The sequence below is a fragment of the Megascapheus bottae genome, chromosome 33 (assembly GCF_031878675.1).
Source record: "Megascapheus bottae isolate mThoBot1 chromosome 33, mThoBot2.hap1, whole genome shotgun sequence".
Taxonomy (NCBI): domain Eukaryota; kingdom Metazoa; phylum Chordata; class Mammalia; order Rodentia; family Geomyidae; genus Megascapheus; species Megascapheus bottae.
In genome coordinates, this window is record NC_143541.1 from 2,183,425 (window position 1) to 2,202,562 (window position 19,138).

Genomic DNA, 19,138 nt, shown 5'->3' on the forward strand with positions numbered 1-19,138 from the left:
AATCTCATGTTGGACTGCCTGGGATGGCCTCATATCCTACTGCAGAGCAAGGAATAAGTCTTGAATGCAGTGCAAATGAAGTTTATTTTTGTTTACCGACACAAAATTAACAGTCCATTTTTGGCCTCAGTATTAGAAACTGATTATAGACATTTGACCTGATTAGTTTTGAATTATGTAAATCAGTGAAGGATATCATGAGACCAAAGTTACCAGCTATAAAAGGATTCAGTAAACTTTCAAATGTATATATATGTATATATGTAAATATATATATATAAGCAAAGAGGTAGGTAGCACAGTCTATGATTTTTATCTTAGTTATTTCTTTTGTTTTTTTGCCAGTCCTGGGCTTGAGCTCAGGGCCTGAGCACTGTCCTTGGACTCTCTCAAGGCTAGAGCTCTACCACTTGAGCCTCAGCACCACTTCCGGCTTTTTTCTATGTATGCGGTACCGAGGAATTGAACCCGGGTCTTCATGCATGCTAGGCAAGCACTTTAACCACTAGGCCAAATTTCTTATACCTCCATAATTCAATTGTGAATAGGTTACATTATTTAAGTAAGGAACATAAAATTTAGTTTGGGTCAGTTTACTTACACATTTTCTTCCATTTACCGCAACTGAAATAGATTGCAAAATACAGTGTTTTTTCTGCCCACAGTAGTTTAAGTTAAACATTTAGGAGCTAGGAAAATAAATAGTGAAAATGCACAAGTAACAGTTTTCACCAAGAAACATGTAAAGGAAATGGAGATTTTTAATTCAAACTTCATATTTAATATTTTCAAAATTTACAAATCAGTATTCCAGAGAAGCTAAGGAAATTTGTGAAGAACAGAATCCTTTAAAATAACATACAGTGCCTTGCTGCATTTAAAAGGAAACTTGTGCTTGGCACCCAAGCTTGGAACTTTGATCATTTAGATCACTGGTGCCAATGTGTTTGTTTGATGAATTAAAGTGGTTTTTTTTTTGTGCAGAAAACATTATATCAGTTTCAGAGAGTTTTCTTGCATTCTACACTGTTTTTCATCCTCTCTGAAATACAGTTGAAATGGTAATCCTCCATTTGTATTGTTGTTGGTTACTTACATGTACAGATCAAAGGCAATTTCCAAAGCAGATTGTATCTTTACCGCTACCATATTACATCCATTTACAAGCAAAGTATTACTTTGTCTGGGCTTAGTTCATCTTCCGTGTCTGGTATTGTGGGTAACAGAGCAGACCGGGTTAAACCCCAAAATTTTTGAGGTGACATGTCTTTCTTAGTGGCTGTAAATTTCCATCCAATGTGACTTGCACAGATCTTACACTGGGCAATGGTCCAGGCAAACCTATAAAATGAAGGGAAGAAGGCAGCCAAGAAAGCATGCATCAGTACCCAAGCTTGTCAGGGAATACTGTTGCACAGAAATTTCTTAGAGCCAAAGTTGAAGGATTAAAAGATTGTAGGTTTGAGGTTAGCCTAGATTATGTAGAAAGACCCCCATTTCAAATAATTGTGGATCGGCATTTAAACCATACAACTTCCCAAAGTACTTTGTCAATTTTGCATTGCCTAACACATCAGCTTTCATATATTATGGTTTGACTTGATGCAGGATCCACCTGTAGTGCCTTCACTACCTCCTGCTGTGTTTCTTTCAAAAGCAAAAGCCAATTCTGTATTTGGAACAGAACGTGATAGGGCTTGCTATTAAAGGTAAGGTACCAAGAAACTCCTTAACATTGAGAAGCACTGGGAATAAAGCAAAACAATAAACTACAAGAGAAACAACTCAAGTGTTCTGTGTATTTTTTTGGGATAACTCATTTTGATAATACTAGAGAATATGATCCACAAATAGTTTACATGAATCATCAAAAACAGCTAACTTTAACAGAGTTGATAGCTATATCATAATTTTAGGACAACAGCAATTAGGAACCTTTTTCTCCACGTATGCAATGGTATGGTGCTGTTCTATCAAGTCTAGGGTGTTTTGTTTTGCTTTTGTTTTTTTTTTCATTGTAATTCTAGCAAATCTACTTAGAACTTTGGGGTTTTCTACTCATGAAACTAAAACAACAAAAAAGCCACCATCCCCATCATCTTACCCAGGAAACCAGCTGTGCTCTGTGGTAGGCCGGCCTATGAGATTCAGGTTGCCAGCTCTATATACGGTGAGTGTCTCGTGCACATATCCATGAGGATTCACGTAAGCAGCCATTGGCCCACATAAGGATAAGCTAAGCCAAAAACAGCATGGATAAAACAACCACTAGAGTTTTCTGCTTTTAATCTTTTTCTTTTCTTTTTTTTTTTTGCCAGTCGTGAGTGCTGTCCTGGGACTTCAAGGCTAGAGCTCTTCCACTTGAGCCATAGCACCACCACTTCTAGCTTTTTTTTTTTCTATGTATGTGGTACTGAGGAATCGAACCCAGGCCTCTGCTTTTAATCTTTTATGTCAGTATTATGGCTTGAACCCACTCTGGGCATGGGCACTGTCCTTTTAAGGTTGATGCTCTACCACTTTAACCATGGTTCTACTTCCACTTTTTTTTTTTTTTTTTTTTTTTTTGCCAGTCTTGGCTTGAGCTCAGGGCCTGAGCACTGTTCTTGGACTTTCTCAAGGCTAGAGCTCTACCACTTGAGCCTCAGCCCACTTCGGGCTTTTTTCTATGTATGTGGTACTGAGGTCTTCGTGCATGCTCGGCAAGCACTCAACCACTAGGCCAAACTCCGGGTCCTAGTTCCACCTTTTTTTTGTTGTTGTTGGCTACTTGGAAGAGTCTACACCTTTTGCTCTGACTGAAGACTTCAGACTGTGATCCTCACAGGAGTCACAGGAAAGTAACAGATACTCCTTTGTGTAGGTGCATATTTTAGATAACCCAGATAACCATTAAGTTTAAGGAACGTTTTGGGCCGCGGTGCCTTTTTCCAGCACTGAGACATTGTGGTTAGGGTCCATACTTCCTCAGAAGCCTTCTTGGGCAGAAGTGACGGGTGCCATCACCCTTAGCTAGGACTGTGCCTTACAGGCCCACTGCTGTGGCACTTGATTCTCTGAAAGATGGCCTTGCCCCAATTGTTATTTCCATGCATATTTCCTGAGTATAATTTTTAATACTTGGGGATAGAAATTAAGACTTTTGATAAGGTAACTGGAAATACATTCAGGAGTAAATAAATGTAATGAAGTCTTTACCTGAATATTTCGTTTTTGGTGGTTATTTCTGTTTCTTGACACTGTTTACAGCAAAGGGAGGTACACTAAGAAGTTAAAGAGGAAATGGTTAGCAGGGACAGAGAGCATAAACAAACTTCTTTTAATACATGTCACCACACTCCTTCAAATACTGGAAAGCATGGATGGGATGAAAATGCCAAATCTACAATCTGCTAATAAGCACATCACTATTATTATCATCATCTTTAAGAGGTCATTTCAGCTTTATAAGCAATAAATAACCACAAATGTGCTATGGTTATCATCATCTGGTTTCATAGTTGAGACATGCAAAATAGTTCAAGTTTCTCTGATTGATCCCAAGTGAAACTATAAGTCAGTTTGACTGACTGATCCTTAACAAATATGGGACAAGAATTCTCAATTATGGAATACTTGCATGGACCGGCCAGTCACACCTAATCCCCAAAATCAAAGGAAATATAATCACAGCATTTGGATTAAATCTGAATGCTCAACCTGACTTCAGAGTGTTTTTAATGTAAACTATGACAGGCAATGAAGTGATTCTCTAATTACATGACAACGTAACTTTAATGCTAGTGACAACTCTACTGGTCCCAAGAATAATCTTGGTTTTCTAGTTTGGTTAAACATTCACTTTACTTACTTTATTCATTATGTCTAATTCGCAGCGGAGTCGTTGAATAGCACTCCCAATCTTAAGGAGCTGAATTCTCAATACATCATCAATAGGAAGACAAGCAGCTACTCTATAAGAAAAATCTAAAAAAAAAAAATAAGGATTTTTAGGTGTTAAACTTATAATAGTAAGCAAAAAAAAAAAAGAGATAACTTGAAAACACCAGTTATTGCCTTCTTTTAAATAAAACAATAGACTCATCCATATTAGAGGTAGATTACTTTTCATTACAAAAACAAGTCTTAATTATAAAGAGACAGATATTAATGTAAATTCTGGAACTAGGATCATTTGTAGGCCACTAGAGAACAGAAGAGGGCTGGTGCTTAGGAACTGTATTTGGATGACAGATTTATTGCAATATGAACAGAGTATGTGGCTAAACTGAGAATATTTACAATTTTTTTTTTTTTGCTAACAAAATAGCATGCTTTTCAGATAAAGTATTTTAACTATAAGTCTTAATTTCTTCCAGCAACATACAGGACATAAGAAAAATGACTTTTCCTACCTATTGGATTTGAAGGAAGAGATTCCTCTTTAAGGTTTTCATCCCATTCATGTAGCTGTTTCTTAATTCTATCCATTAAGGTTTCCTAGTTAAAATAAAAGTAGCCATAGTAAAGTTCACAGACTTGTTAAAAATTACCGTGAACTTTCTAAGTTTGTAATGAAGCTACACATACTGATTACTGAAGCCATCGTATGTGGTATGTGGGAAACTCTCAAGCCTAGGAGCGGCAGCTTCTCACCTAGATCCCCTGCTCCAGGGAACCATGCTGCGCCCAGCTGGCCCACAAGTGCTCCCTTGGCTTCTACTTGGAACTGGTTCTTCTTCTAAGGCTTCCTCAAAACTGCTCCTGGCTTAGTATACCAATGTGGCTCTACAGATCACTGCACTGGCATTTCTTTTTTTTTGGGGGGGGGGGGGGTCACTTATGGGACTTGAACTCGGGCTGGGCGATGTCCCTGAGCTCTTCAGTTTAAGGCTACTGCCCTACCATTTGAACCACAATGTCATTTCGGGTTTTCTGGTGGTTAATTGGAGATAAAAGTCTCAAGGACTTTTGAACCTGCAGTCCTCAGATCTCAGCTTCCTGAATAGCTGGGATTACAGGAGTGAGCTTCGGCACCCACCTGGCTTGCACTAGCATTTCTGTCTTCATACCTTATCTGGAACCTAATCTGCTACACAAAAATGTTTACTGCTTATTCCCCCCCCCCCCCCCCCCCCCCCCGCTCCTTATCAGTTCTGTAATGGCTCAAAAACCACAAAAGAAGGGCAGAGAACTACAGCGTTTTCTGTAAATGATACATGTGTCCTAAGTGCTCAAAACCTACTTGGTCAGCTTTCACAGAACTTTGGATTTGTTGTAAAGTGATTCATCTAAGGGGAACAACTCATACCTGCTGCTGTCTAACTGTCATGGTTTTTATTTTCTCTACTTTAGCTATATTTATAGAAGTAATCTGCTCCAAAGCAGCAACAGAAAGAAAGCTTTAAGTTCAGTCTTTTGTGTTCAAAACTAAGATTCTCCACTAGTCATCTCGTTTTGATAAAGCCTGGCGATGCCTACTATGGAGAAATGAGGAACAGAAGGACTCCTGGAGACTGCTGTATTAGACTGAAGGTCAGGAGAAATAAGCCAATACTCTTGTTTAGAGGAAACCAAACGAAAAATAAAAGACTTCTTTTCTGTTTCTATCACTTCACCCAACAGATTTCCAGATGTTTATAGATGTTTAATAAATCTTTAAAAGTCTCATGATATCATGTTCTTGTTATACAGCTAAGTGCTATAAAACTGGAAGCTTGATAAGACTGTGTAAGGTGTATCCAAGGGTGATTCTAACTGCTGGTTTTTACTTTAAATGTAATAAATGGCATTCTACGAGAGTGCAGAGTTTAACATGAAAGTTTAAGATACTTACTGCATCATATAAGGAGTACAGCCAACGAGGCCACGAAGTAAGATTTGCACAGTGAAACTTCCTCTGCAACACACAAAAAGTCACTTAAACACCGGAAAATTACTATTAAGAGAGTAATATAAAAAATGATTTTATTCTGCAAAAGCGTTTTCTAATTTTAAAAAAGCATATGTTGGCTAATAACAATAGGGGTTATTTATATGTTTGTCTAGACTTTAACTACATATTGGGGTCAGAACCCTCATTACTATTGGAAGAGTACAAAAGTATGTCTCCTAATTATGCGACATCATCATGCAAGCTGTGCTTTTCAGTAGGGCATTGCTGTGTAGCACCAGGCATGCCCTCTGTAGACCTGGAAGGTCTAAGTTACTACATGCCTAGGCTCACAGAAGTCTGTCACTCCTAGGCTACACAAGGCACATTACTGCATACCATAGAAAATTGTAACCCTTGGAATCTGTCATTTTCTGTCATTTGGAATAATAAATGCACATACTCCAAAGGCTTTTAAAGAAAGCAAATGTATTCTAGAAGACAACATGACTGAAATATGGACTAAAGCAATGCTATTAAAGCAACAAATGGGACAAGCTAAACATCAACGATATATTTTTACATCTGAAAGTTTATGCAAGGGAATACATTGCAGCAGACTAAAGCACTTGAAACAAGCACTGAAGATCAGTAAAACGAAACCCAGAGTGTTCAAATGTCTGTAATGTCACAGCAAAACAGTACAAAACCAGAGACCCAGTGGGACACATGAAACTTGGGAGGGAAAAAGTAGAGCAAAATAGACCTTTGACCCAGAGATGAAGAAGCAAGGTAACACTCCTGAATCTGGAAGACCACAAGAACAGGTATGAAATAGTCATGTGGGTATAGGTGGGAGGACTATCTGACAGTCATGACCTGCATTATACACCAGTGTACAGCTGCTGGGCAGCTAACTCTGTGCTTTGCTCTATCACAAATTTAAAATCTAAGAAACAGGATGCCGGGCTCTGTGTTGATCAGAACAGGAACGTTCACTGTTAAAGTCTTAGGTGGGAGGACTGACCTTGTCTCTCAAGGAGATCACAAGACTTGTTCTCAAGCATTTTAGGAATTGCTGCATGGCAGAAGACAAACCTCAAACACACAAGAGCCACATATAGCTCAAACACGGTTCTTTCATTTAAAAAAAACAAAACAAAACAAAAAACGCTGACTTAACTACAAACTTCCTCATAGCTGAGGCTATCCAAAGACGGACTGGAATGGCCTCCTAGCTCCTCAGACAGTACTTTCCACCTAGGAGCTGGCCCATAAGATAGATCATAAGGTGTTCCCTAGGAAGTGGTATTTTTAAGACAAAATAATGCTGGGAACCGACATTAAGGTCCAATTACAGAATTTTTAAAAATGCTACCAATAACAGAAGATAAGCAAGTATTCAGTCCTAGCAGTGGCAAGTTAATAATGTGGCAGGATCGTCAATGCCTCCTGCAAAGGAAACAATGGCTGCTAGTAATATTACTATTTTAAAGACAAGGAAGGAGGGCGGATACCTTGTCCATAGTCACAGGGACAGTAAATGCTGAGTAGCTACGACTTGTTTGCCTCTAATAGTCTGCCTATCATTGAATCAACATACTTGAAAACGCCTAATGTCTCCAATAAATCAGAAATTAGCAGTTGCTTCTTGGTAATAAGGAGTATGTTATTGCAGATATACAAGGCTTGCAAGCAAATGCAGCCACACCCACAAAAGATGTTGCAGAAAACAATGTGACTACACATGGGCAAGATATCATGAGAAACTAGCTACAAAAGAGCAGTGAAGGGGGCATAAGGCTATTGCTTTACCACTTGAGCCACAGCACCACTTCCCGCTTCCTGGTGGTTAAGTGGAGATAAGAGTTGCATGGACTTTCTTGCCTGTGCTGGCTTCAGAGTTCCTCAGATCTTAGGCTCTGTAGCTAGATTACAGATGTGCACCACCAGGTTATTTTTTAGTTATGGTCTTGTCAATTTTTCTTAGCAGGCTAAGAAAACCTGAGTTCCTCTAGCCCCCACCTCCTGAATAGCTGCTATTACAGATTTCAAGATACTGTAGGCTTATTACTCAAGAGTCAAATACCTGATATGATCACAGAAATTGCTACAGAATTAAACATCACAAAGTATAATTAATACATGACTGGTAAAAGCTATTATCAAGAATGCCTTACAACTGTGTTATTGTACTTTGTTGTAAATTGTTATTTCTTAAATAACCATCTACGAAATTTTCAAAAGCTTCCAACTATGATGAAATACAGCCAGAGTTCTGCCACAGAAGGTATCTGGGGAATGAAACACAACAGTTGTTCAGGATTCTCAAGTCAGGTAAAACCCAACCTGTCATCATTTTTAGAAGATGCACAAAAAGTTGGTTTCTCACCTTCTGGTATTTCTGCCACCACTGACATGAATACTGGTCTTCCCATGATACAGGCTTGGAAGGAAATATCTGACACTTATTGAGGGATTCTAACTGAACTGCAGACATGGTGGAAGGCAACACACACTCAGGAAGAATTTGCACTTTAGCCTGTTGGATTCTAAAACAAAGAGAACAAAGCATGGAGTTCATTTTTAAGACTCACTCACACTACAACACTCAGGATATCTGCAAATGCTAACATTTCTCCAAGTTTGTTGGAACATATTCGCCAAATGCTGATGTTAAGATACAAGAAGTTTTCAGAAAATAATTTCATCTGACAAGGCATATCAAAGTCAATACCAAAGTCCCACTGTGAAATGAACAGAAAGGGAGAGCTTTATATCTCACAGTCATTTATGAACGTTTATTTTTCAGTATCAGCATAAAAGCTACTCTTGCTCATCTGATACTTATAAATTGATTTCGTTGGTGTCCTTGCCTTCTCCAACTTGCCTCCCTACTCCCTCCTTCCCTCTGCTGTCTCCCGCTTACTCCTATTCTTTGTCGTAAATCATCCAAGGAGCACAGGAAGGAGAAAAAAAAAAAAACTCCACACATCTATTTATATATAGTTCAAAAAAAAAAAAAACCCTACAGAATGGCATATAGCCTTTATTTCCTGTGCATTCCTTTTCTCATTCACAAACATTTAATATGAATATGCAAAGGATCAAAACATAAAAATCGTTTCCAAAATGCTACTTGAGATATCTTAATTGCAAACATCTTATAAATGAGTGCAAACAGAACACCTAACCAGATGAGGTAGTTTTCAACGAGGCACTGGATCTCCTTCAGCATAGCTTCTGAAGGAAAGAGCATAGAACAACATGCTTTCAGATTGAGTCAGTGAGTCTCTGTCTCAAGACTTCTAAAGTCATCTTTCATGATTACCACTGTCTTGGCCCACAAAAAGTTATAAAATTCTGTTATTTCTAGTTAAGAAATGGAGCTATCTAACTGGTGATTTTACTCAACCACCAGATGACTTCATGTTATATTACATAAGAACACTTGCATGTTCTGGGAGCAGTGCTGTCTCTGCAGCACCAGCTGTCAGAACAGCCTCAAGTGCTCTCCAGCAGGCACCCCTGAGGCTGCGTATCCACAGGCCTGGCTCTCCCTTAGCCCCCCCCCCCCCCCCATTGCTGATCTTTGTTCTCAACCTAAGCTAATGTGTTTATTATGGCAGCTGCTTTGTGATTTTAGTAATCTGTGAATAAAATGAGTGCAATAAAAGTGTAAGAATAAAATTACTCCAATGAACATTAAAACAAATACTGCTTTCAAATTATTAGACAACTCTAATATCAGGAAAAAGTGCACAAATCTGAACAGTAGCCTGTGACCATCTTTAGACGCTCTTAAAAGTATAACGAAAGCATAGGACTATCTATGGCTGTAATGTGCTTTCAAAAAACATTTTGTGTCTCCAAAATATCTAATGAGTATAAATTTATATATTCCTAGTTAAATGTTTATGATATCCATGCCTAACTTTCTAACTGGTAATTACTGGCCTTGATCATGGCAGGTAAAAAAAAAAAATCTCCTCTTGTAATTCCACTGGGACGTTAACCCTCCTTTCGCTACACTCCCAGGAATTTCTGAGGCATCCTGCACTGACCCAATGACAGAGCCTATGTTTTCATTCACTGAAGAAAAAGTTCACATAGTCAGAAAACACCAAAGAAATAGACCTCATAGGAAAGGCTAGAAGCCATATGCTTTGTATTCATAAGGCATCATTGACATAAAAAGGAGAGAAAGACAACTATCCTGAGTTTCCAATATGCTCTGGAGACATGTTTTTATACTGCACAGAGCACTAGTTTGGGATTCAGGACTCAGAATCTAGGAACTGCCTAGATCCATAGGAGTTCCTATGAAAGCAATTCCTAGTGAGGCTAGAGGCACAGAGATGAAAGCAGGGTAATAGATTCCATAGGGGTGTCTGAAATGAAGACAGACACCTCAAAAGGCTTGCACGCATTACTAGGGGACACGCCCTTTCCTAGTCTTGTCTAGTCCTATCAGGTTGATGTTAATCTTCATCGCCATCAAACTATATTCTTTCAAATGATTTTACACTTAGGGATTTACTGCCACCTTGTGTTCAAGAGTTTTTACACAATCAAACAGCACTAAAGTCAAGATAAACTGAGAAATACCCTGTCCACATTCAATTTCCTCAATAATAATACTTAAAAATAAAGTTATAGAAAGCATATAGATGAGCAGTAATCCAAAAAAGAAACAGCAAGATCCACAGTAACAAACAACTAACAGAACAGAGTCGACCATTACCTCCACTCGAACCTCTGTCCTAGAAGCCTTGGGGCGATGGGAGTGCACAGTGAATGTTCTGAGGAAGTACCAAGAACTCAGCACCCCCACCTCCCAAGGTCCTGCAGACCAACTCACTTACCTCTGTGAAATCTCCAGTTTCACAGTGTGGTGATAAGAAAGCCCACTGAGGGTCACATTCAGGAATGAAGGCGCTCCTGAGCTCACACAGTTCAGTTTTCTAAATCTTAAAACCACAAACTACCTTGGTCCTGGAGATGACCTGTGAATCCCAGAGCTCTGATGAGATGTTCAATTCTGGCCACAGATCAGAGACCAATTCCCCAGAATAAAGCAAGATCCAAGAAGATGTCTATGAAACTTAGCCCTAGAGGCAGAGGTGAGAACCACAACATTGAACAGAGAACATCAAAGTGGCAAAAAAAAAAAAAAAAAAGTCTTTTCTTTTTGCCTTTTTTTCTCTTGAGAGGCTGAATTAAGGTATATGGGATTTAACAACAACAAAAAATGGCTTTTTTTTTGGACTGTGTGAACAATGTGAGCTGTACCAAAATGGTTACAGTAAAACAATTCTCAGCAAACTCTGAAACCCTACAAGGCAGCAAGACTCAGGTGTTTCTCCATTGCTTGGTGTATATGACAGAGAATTCACACTAGGGGTGGCTACTAAATATAGAAGATTGGCAGAGCTCATCACAGGAATGCTGGCACATAGCTTCATGCCTGTGTCTCCACCCATGGAGGTAAGTTCTGCATCCCAAAGAAGCCATACCCAAAGGATGCTTCCCTCTGACCCACACTACTGTTCTCAAATTTGGAGGCATATTAGAATCACCTGGAAATCATTTTAAGACGCTGTCCAGGCTCACCCCATACTAACTCCCTCTCTGAGGATGCAGGATAGGTTGGAACTCGAGCTTATACAATTCTAAAAACCTCCCAACTGGCTCTGCAGCACACCAAAGTTGAAAACTGCTGGAAAAGAGAGCTAATTAAAACCAGAAAATAGGAAAACTCAGTAAGACAAAATAAAACACGAAATCCCAGCAAACCACTGCACTGTGCGAAGCTCACAGAAGTTTAAGACAAGTTACTTCTTACCCATCTGACTGTGTTCTTAGCTCAAGGACTTTGAATCTCTGTCTGCCAATTGCTTTCACTTTCACGACTTCAATTCCAAAGTCCTGCTCTTCCCGGTAGGCATAGATCTCTGCTGTGGTCCCAAACTGTGCCTCCCGTTCCTGTATATTACTTCCAGGGAAAAAAGTTAAAGGACAGAGTTGAACATTTAATTTTTAAATACGATTTCACTGTTTTTACTAAGGTGTACAGAGAGGTTACCGTTGTACAAGTCAGGTGATGAGTACATGTTGGACAATGTCACTGCTTCCTCCATTTTTTTTTTTCCCAGTTTCCCTTTACCATCCCTGCCCATAGTTACACGCTTCGTTTTCCCCATAGTGTATACTGAATAGCATGATTGCATTTTTGGACAGTTTTAAAAAACACAATGTTGGCAAAGGCAAGCTGTGTGGGAAAACAATCTATAACACTCAATCCTCACTGAACATTTTTATTTTAAAATTACATGGATAAAGCCAGATGCTTTATGGCTCACACCTCTAATCCTAGTTATTCTGGAAACTGAAATCTAAGGAGTGAGGTTCAAGGATCAAGCCTGAACAAGGAAGTCTGTAAGACTCTTATCTTCAATAAGCTAACAGAAAGCCAGAAGAGAAGCTGTGGCTCACATGGTAGAATGCCAGCCGTAAGCAGGTGAGAAAGTAGAGATCTTGATAATCACAGTTCAAAGTCAGCCCACACATAAAGTGAGCATGACCGATCTCAAAAAATAAGATGGGTATGGTAGTGCACAGCGAGGTAATTGAAGCCACAGGTAAGAGGATCATCGACTGAGTCTAGTGCAGGTAAAAAGCACAAGATCCTATCTCAACCTATAGCAAAAAGGGTTGGCGTAATCGCTCAAATAGCAGAGAGCTTAGTAAGGCCTACTACCACCAGAAAGTGTTAAAACACAATAAACTTTTTGTATTGAAGACTGAACTCAGGACCTTGTGTATGTTAACCAAGTAGCCTATCTGGGGAGCCACATGCAAGCCATTCTGTTTGTATTCTCTTTCTGAAATAATGTCCGCTAAATTGGTCTGGTCTCAAATCTCCAATATTCCAAGTAGCACTACTACACCCAGCCAAAACCTAATGTTTGCCTTTGTTAGATAATCATTTCCGCTTCTCATCTGCAGCACTGTTCTGGGGAGGCAGGGGGCAAGAACACAGAACAAAGAACGCTTCCTGCTTTTATTTCCTGTCTCTGCTACAGATTTCCTGTATTTACCACCAGCCACTTGAAGTACTACTGGTTGATACTGGTACAAGTTATGAATTCTGAGGAAGATGAAACCACTCTCAGAAAAGTACTTACACTGAAATATAAAAGCCTTTTTTAAATAAAGGGAGTTCTGGAAACTAATATCTAGAAACGTTCTTCGTTAAATATAACAGAGTAAAAGTTTTTCAAAGTTCTGAATAGTAACATGTAATAAAAATGAACAAAGGTAGTCCAACTCATACATTTAAGCTTTTCTCAACAAAATTCTTCACCTCTCATGTTCTCTGTGTGTGTGCACGTGTGTGTGTGTGTGTGTGTGTGTGTGTGTGTGTGCACATGTGCGTGCTGGTTTTGAAGGCTTGAACTCAGAGCCTGGGCACTGTCCCTGAGCTTTGTTTTGTTCAGGGCTACTAAGTGTTCTACAATTGAGCCACAGCGCCACTGCTTGCTTTTTGGTGGTTAACTGGATAAGAGTTTCACCGACTTTCCTTCCAAGGCTGACCTTGAACCTCCATCCTCAGATCTCAGCCTCCTAAGTAGCTAGGATTACAGCTACCAGCACCAGGCAATCTCATCCTACATTTCCTAGACACAGAAGACTACCGTCTATTCTATTTCCGCTTTGACCTGCACTGGGTTGAGACTAGATGAGGGAGGGCTATGGTAAGGAAATTCACCTGTATGCAAGGACTGCAAAGGTTCTGTCTTTCTGAATGAGGTTCCTCACCATGCTGACTTCTTGGGGGCGAGAAAGGTGCAGGGGCAGCGTCTGCCCGGGGATGAGGATCATCATCACCTGGGGCAGCACGGGGATCACCTGACAGCTGTCGTCGTCGTGCAGAGTCCTGCCGTGGAACTCCTCCATGTCGGCGCCCAGGTACTACTCAAGAACACACACGAGTCAGCGCAGACACACGACACAAGTGCAAGCCCGACACACAAGCCAGGCGCAAAGCAATTTCCAACAGAATACCAATTATTTATTTACCCAACATCCTACATGAAAATCCTTTTTTCAATCTAATATTTACTGTTAAAAGTAGAATCTCTCAGCTTATGAAGAGCCTCTCACATACCACATATTCAAGAATAGACACCAAGAGAAGAACACATCTATGTGCAAATACCACCAGTAGGAAGCCTGCCACAAGGCTGGAATGCAGAATGGCACTCAGTCCCAGTAGCAGGGAGCACACGTACTTAAGGGCCCACTGGTAAGGAAAGTGACAACTCCGCAAACATTTACAACATGGCCCGCTCATTAGTTGTTAAAAAAGTAAGGTTTCAAGTTGATCTACTGAAAAAATAGACCACGCGCTCCGAGAATTATAGCAGACTTAGTATTAAACCGCTAAACATATTGACCTGTTCACTCACTAAAAGAAAGCCCAGTCCTCATCCCCGATCTCCATGTGGGGTGACATAGAGCTAAAAATGAGGCCTTTCATTTTAGGGTTATTTGCCACAGGCTGGTGTGTAACGACCACATACTGTATGTGAGGTTGGCAGACTGGTGTCAAAGTTGATGATGTTTGGTTTCCTGGCTTCTTTGCTATCCTGATCTTCAACTTCCATTTCATCTTCTTCTTCACTCTCTGCTGAAGTACAAAAAAAAAAAAAAAAGAGAGAGAGAGAGAGGAACTAAAACCAATGAATCTATATTCCTTTCCACTCCCATCATCCTCGGGAGAAGGGGCTTGGGCGTGCATGTGGAAGCATCCTGGGTTGGGGCACTATAGATGCTCTTTCTTTTGTAAAGTTCCACCTACTTTTTATTGTAGAATACTTTATAATGTACAGAAATGTTGGAAAGATGGCATAGTGTTCCTCTATTTCTATTTCAATACTGCATATCACCGTGCTACACAAGAAAGTAACGGATACTGACATATCGCTACTACTTCAACTCTCCACCTGATTCAGACCTTCCCTGCTCTGCACAGCCGGCTCTTTCTGTGACAGGATCCCCTCCAAGGCATCGCAATGGACTCAGCTGTCCCCTTTGGCAGGAGTGGTTTCCCAGTTTCCCTTACTTCTGAAAGCCTTGACTGCTTTCAAAAATCAGATGCTTTGCATTCTACCGCTCATTTACAGTTTTTTAAACTGTAATTCTCATGATGAAACGGAGGTTATGGTTTTTTGGGGAGAGAGAGGACGGGTGTGTGATATCCTCCCACTCACACTGACTTAAGGTCAGTGCTGGTCCTAGCCTGGGCTGGGCTGGGAAGCTGTCTGGCTCCACTGTGAAGTTTAGGTTCCCTCTTTTCCCACTGGGCCCTCTGAAAGCAAAGGACTAAGTGCAGCACGCACTGAAGGATGCAGACATACATTCTCCAGGCCTGTGAAGGAAATACTGGCCAGGTTGTGTCAGTTCTCCTGTATACATTTTCTCTTCTCCATTTCTGTAAGTTAATTCTGACACCTAAAAAAGCTTAAACAAGACAATCTCTGAGGTACTTCCCAGCTCTTAGCCTTAAAGAGCTACTACAAGAGGAAAAAATAAACAGAACAAAGCAAGTAATCAAAAGAAAACCCCCTAATTAAAACTTAGTAAAGATAACATAAAAACATGCCAGAAATAATGCCGTAGCATTTTCCCAGGGATATCACATCCTTGGCTGTCACTATTTTATTTTAAAATGAGTGTTTGCAATTATTTTCACTTGAACTTTGCTTTGTTAGAGTTGGCATGAAATATGAAAACATACTTTAAAAGAAATATCCTAAGAAGCTTTTTCCATACACATTTTTAAAATTACAACTGAAGCTGACCCTAGCAATGATAAAACTACACTACAAATACAGATGTCTTCTGACCAAGTGGAAGATCATGTCATCCATTCCAGTGGGGGCATGTGCTGTCCTCTCTGCTTCCTACTTGAGATCCAGAACAAGCTGGTCCTCCCCATCCCATGTCTGAACATGACAAAAGACATTTGTGGCTGACATGAGGAGGAGATTCCTGCTTGCAGTCTAGAGTACTGGGCCAGGAATGCTAGTATTCTACTACTCTGCACAGGTACTACTCAAAACAAGCTATATCATGTGTCAAGGCTGAGAAGGAGACTCAAAAGACTTATTATCATTCCTGACCTGGTAGTCCATCTATCTTTAAAACCCTTAATAAATGTCACAACATACAGAGCTATTAGCAATCGGTCCATTGATTTCCTTTGTGCCCATCATTATTTAAATCAAATCAAACCATTTCTAGTTAGATCACTGACAGAAAATACAAATGTGTTACAATATGGCAACTGCCTGGGATTATTCATTCTTATGAGTTTGTACATGGCTTGTTCAAAGAAATGAACATAACCATTTCCTCCAGTATGCAAACAGCCAATGGTCTAACACTGTATACATACGTTCTCCTGAGAACACGGAGATTTCATCAGTGATAACAAAGGAAAAAAAAAACGCTGAAAAAATCTTTTGTCTCAATTCTGGAAGCTGCCCTTTTACTTTATTACATCAACTATTAGCTCCAAGGATAGAATTACTGTCTTAATTTAAATTCTAATGCTCTGATTTCTATAGAAACTTATTTGTTATGTGTAGTACCTTTCCCCTATATATAGCCAAAACCCACTGTCCTGACTCAGCTGTGTTTATCTATTAATACTTCATTTGCCTTGGATGAATTCTTATCTCAAAGACTAAGCAACTCTTTGGCACTTAAAGAGGATTACGCTTCAAAAAAGCCCATACTGCAAGGTATCTGCTCTACACACACAACTTGCACTTCATTTGGAAGATCGGGACTGTGCAGCTCCAGGGCTGGGCTCCCTCACTTCTGAATGTTTCCTCAGAGACAATGCATGCTGACTGTTGAGAGTGCCAGGCTGAAGTGTGATGACTCATGCTGGAGCCCGCGTGAATGCCAACACCACGTCTGTATCTTCCCTCTTCGCATCTCCAACACTGGAGATGACAACCACAGGGTTGGGCTGAGGTCAGCTCCGTGGTTCTGTGGAACACGGAGACACTTGCCCGTTTACCATGTCAGTTGGGGAAGGGGGGGGAGGGCTCAAGAACATGGTTTACGGGAAGGGTAGGGCGCCTTAGCAGGAGGAGGGCATCGTCCATGCTATTCCCAGAGGATGAACTGATCCAGGCAGAGTTTCCCTTGGGTAACAACGTGAAACAGCTGCTTAGCAGCCACGGGAAGAACGAAAGAAAGAAAACAAACAAACAAACAAACAAACAGGGCCTCGATCTGACCCGCCCTCCACGGGGCGATCACCCCCAGCACCGTGTGTGCGCCCCGCACGCATCCGCTGCCTGCTGGTCCAGCACCAGGCCCGGGGCCAGACGGTTCTCAAAGGGGTCGGAGGACGGGAAGGGGGATGGAATTGGTCTGTTCGCCGAGCTGCTCCCCCGCGTTTCTTCCAGCCCCCCCCCGGGCGGGTGTCCCGTCTCGGTCGCGGATCCTCGGACCCTGGGCCAGGCCTCCCCCTGATCCCCGAGCCAGGGCGGGAAGGCAGGAGGGAGGGCGTCGAGGTGCACAGGGTGCAGCGGAGGGGGGGAGGGGAGGAGACGAGCCCGGGCTTCATCCCACCCGGCCGGGGTGGAGAACCCGGGGATCCCCGGGCTCTCCAGATCCTCCCGGGGCAGCACGGAGGGCGTCGTGGGGGAGGGGGGCCCCCCGAACACCGGGCCTCGCCCCCCACCCCAGTCAAGGGGAGGGAAACACGGGGCCCCGAGCCCGACCCGGGGAAACCCCACGCTCCTATGCCGCCCTCCCCCGAGGCCCGGCGCCGCTCACCGGGCAGCAGCGGGAGATGGTTACCCATGTCGTGCGCAGCGTCCTGCGGCTCTTCCTCGTCGGCCATGTCTGTTTACCCGCAAAGCAGGCTGGGACAGGGCGGGGCCGCCGACGCCGCGGGGAGGGGCCGCGCCGCGCCGCCGACGCCGCGCTCCGGGCCCACAGCGGCCCCTGGCGGCCCCTGGGAGAGACGCAGGGCGGCAGCGACTCCGTGTCACCGACCATGTCCACAACTATAGGCCTGAGCTCTAGACTTTCCTTTTGATAGGATGCTAAGGTCTAAGTCAGGAAAAAAAATAAATAAATTTAAATACAAGTTTGGTGTCCAAAAGAAATACAAAGGGGATTCTTTTTTTAAGTAATTTTTTTTCATATATTTTTATTGTAATTAAGAGAAGGGTTACATTATATTCACCAGATAGAAGGTGCATTAATTCACATGCATTGATACCCTTTCTCCTGTCATGCTCCCCATTTCCATCCCCCTCCACTCATGTATTTTTTATTGTGATTAATAGAAGGGTTACATTATATTCACCAGATAGAAGGCACATAACTTCACATACATTGATACCCTTTCTCATGACATGGTCCACAAAGGGAATTCTTAAACTCCGCTATTGACTGTAATTTTATATACACCCAGTGTGTTGGTGATGATGCCAACCTTCTACTGGGAATGCATAAAGCTAAGGGATTCTCCAAACTTGCAGGAAGGATGCATTTCTCCCCCCCACCCAACTGTTGTTCTTATTGCCTAGACGAGTATGGACTCATATAGTTGAGAAAATGCAGAGATTTGCTTTTGTCCATCATCTGTTTCCTAGGGATTTTGTTGCTACGGCACTTTAATTCTTCCTCTTGACAATTCTTTTTTCGCTTTAGAAAGCAAGCATGTATCGGATGAATAGAGTTGGGTATTTGGCTCTGACATACTGAGTTAGGATCTAAAAAGAATGACGTTTTACAGCACAGCCTGATGACTTCTGAACCTTACCACGGTGGCCTGAAGATTCTTGGGCCACCAGTTTATTCCAATCAAGCAAACAGACCAAGCAGCTTTGCCTGTCTGCAAAAGCACAGAGTCCACAATTCCTCATTTACATTAATTATCTATCTCCCACCCTCCTCCCACCACATGCAATGCCACACATTCCTTCTTTGCCAGGTTTGGGCTGTGGAAAAAAAGCACAGTGGTGAAGCTCTTATTATTCTGAAACACTCAAGCATAAATCTTGCTGATGGCAGAGATTGGCCCAATGCCTCCAGCAATGATATAATCGATGAGTACAGAGAACAGAAAATACTTATCATTTAACCCTTTTCCTTCAAGGTATACTTCCTGCCTCACTCAGTTCAGTTGCCCCTTGAGCTAGAAAGCCTTCTGGATTATTATTTTTTTGTGTGGGTCATGGGGCTTGAACT

General features: G+C 41.5%; 1 protein-coding gene across 4 annotated transcripts; it reads right to left on the reverse strand.

Moving 5' to 3' along the window:
• Positions 1 to 743: 743 nt before the first annotated feature.
• Positions 744 to 17,817, reverse strand: Crbn (cereblon). Of its 4 annotated transcripts, none has more exons than XM_090324010.1 (11): positions 17,714 to 17,817; positions 14,437 to 14,543; positions 13,623 to 13,825; positions 11,697 to 11,846; positions 8,244 to 8,403; positions 5,816 to 5,878; positions 4,395 to 4,479; positions 3,851 to 3,966; positions 3,199 to 3,263; positions 2,105 to 2,236; positions 744 to 1,341 (listed from the first exon to the last, which is right to left on the reverse strand). In XM_090324010.1, exons 1-11 carry the CDS (start codon positions 17,778 to 17,780, stop codon positions 1,161 to 1,163), a joined length of 1,329 nt encoding a protein of 442 aa, XP_090180136.1. In that variant the 5' UTR covers positions 17,781 to 17,817; the 3' UTR covers positions 744 to 1,160. The 4 variants fall into 4 exon arrangements, with proteins under 4 accessions (XP_090180136.1, XP_090180137.1, XP_090180138.1 ...); XM_090324011.1 differs by having other exon boundaries at positions 14,437 to 14,540; positions 17,714 to 17,805; XM_090324012.1 differs by having other exon boundaries at positions 17,738 to 17,800.
• Between the last annotated feature and the right edge of the window lie 1,321 nt (positions 17,818 to 19,138).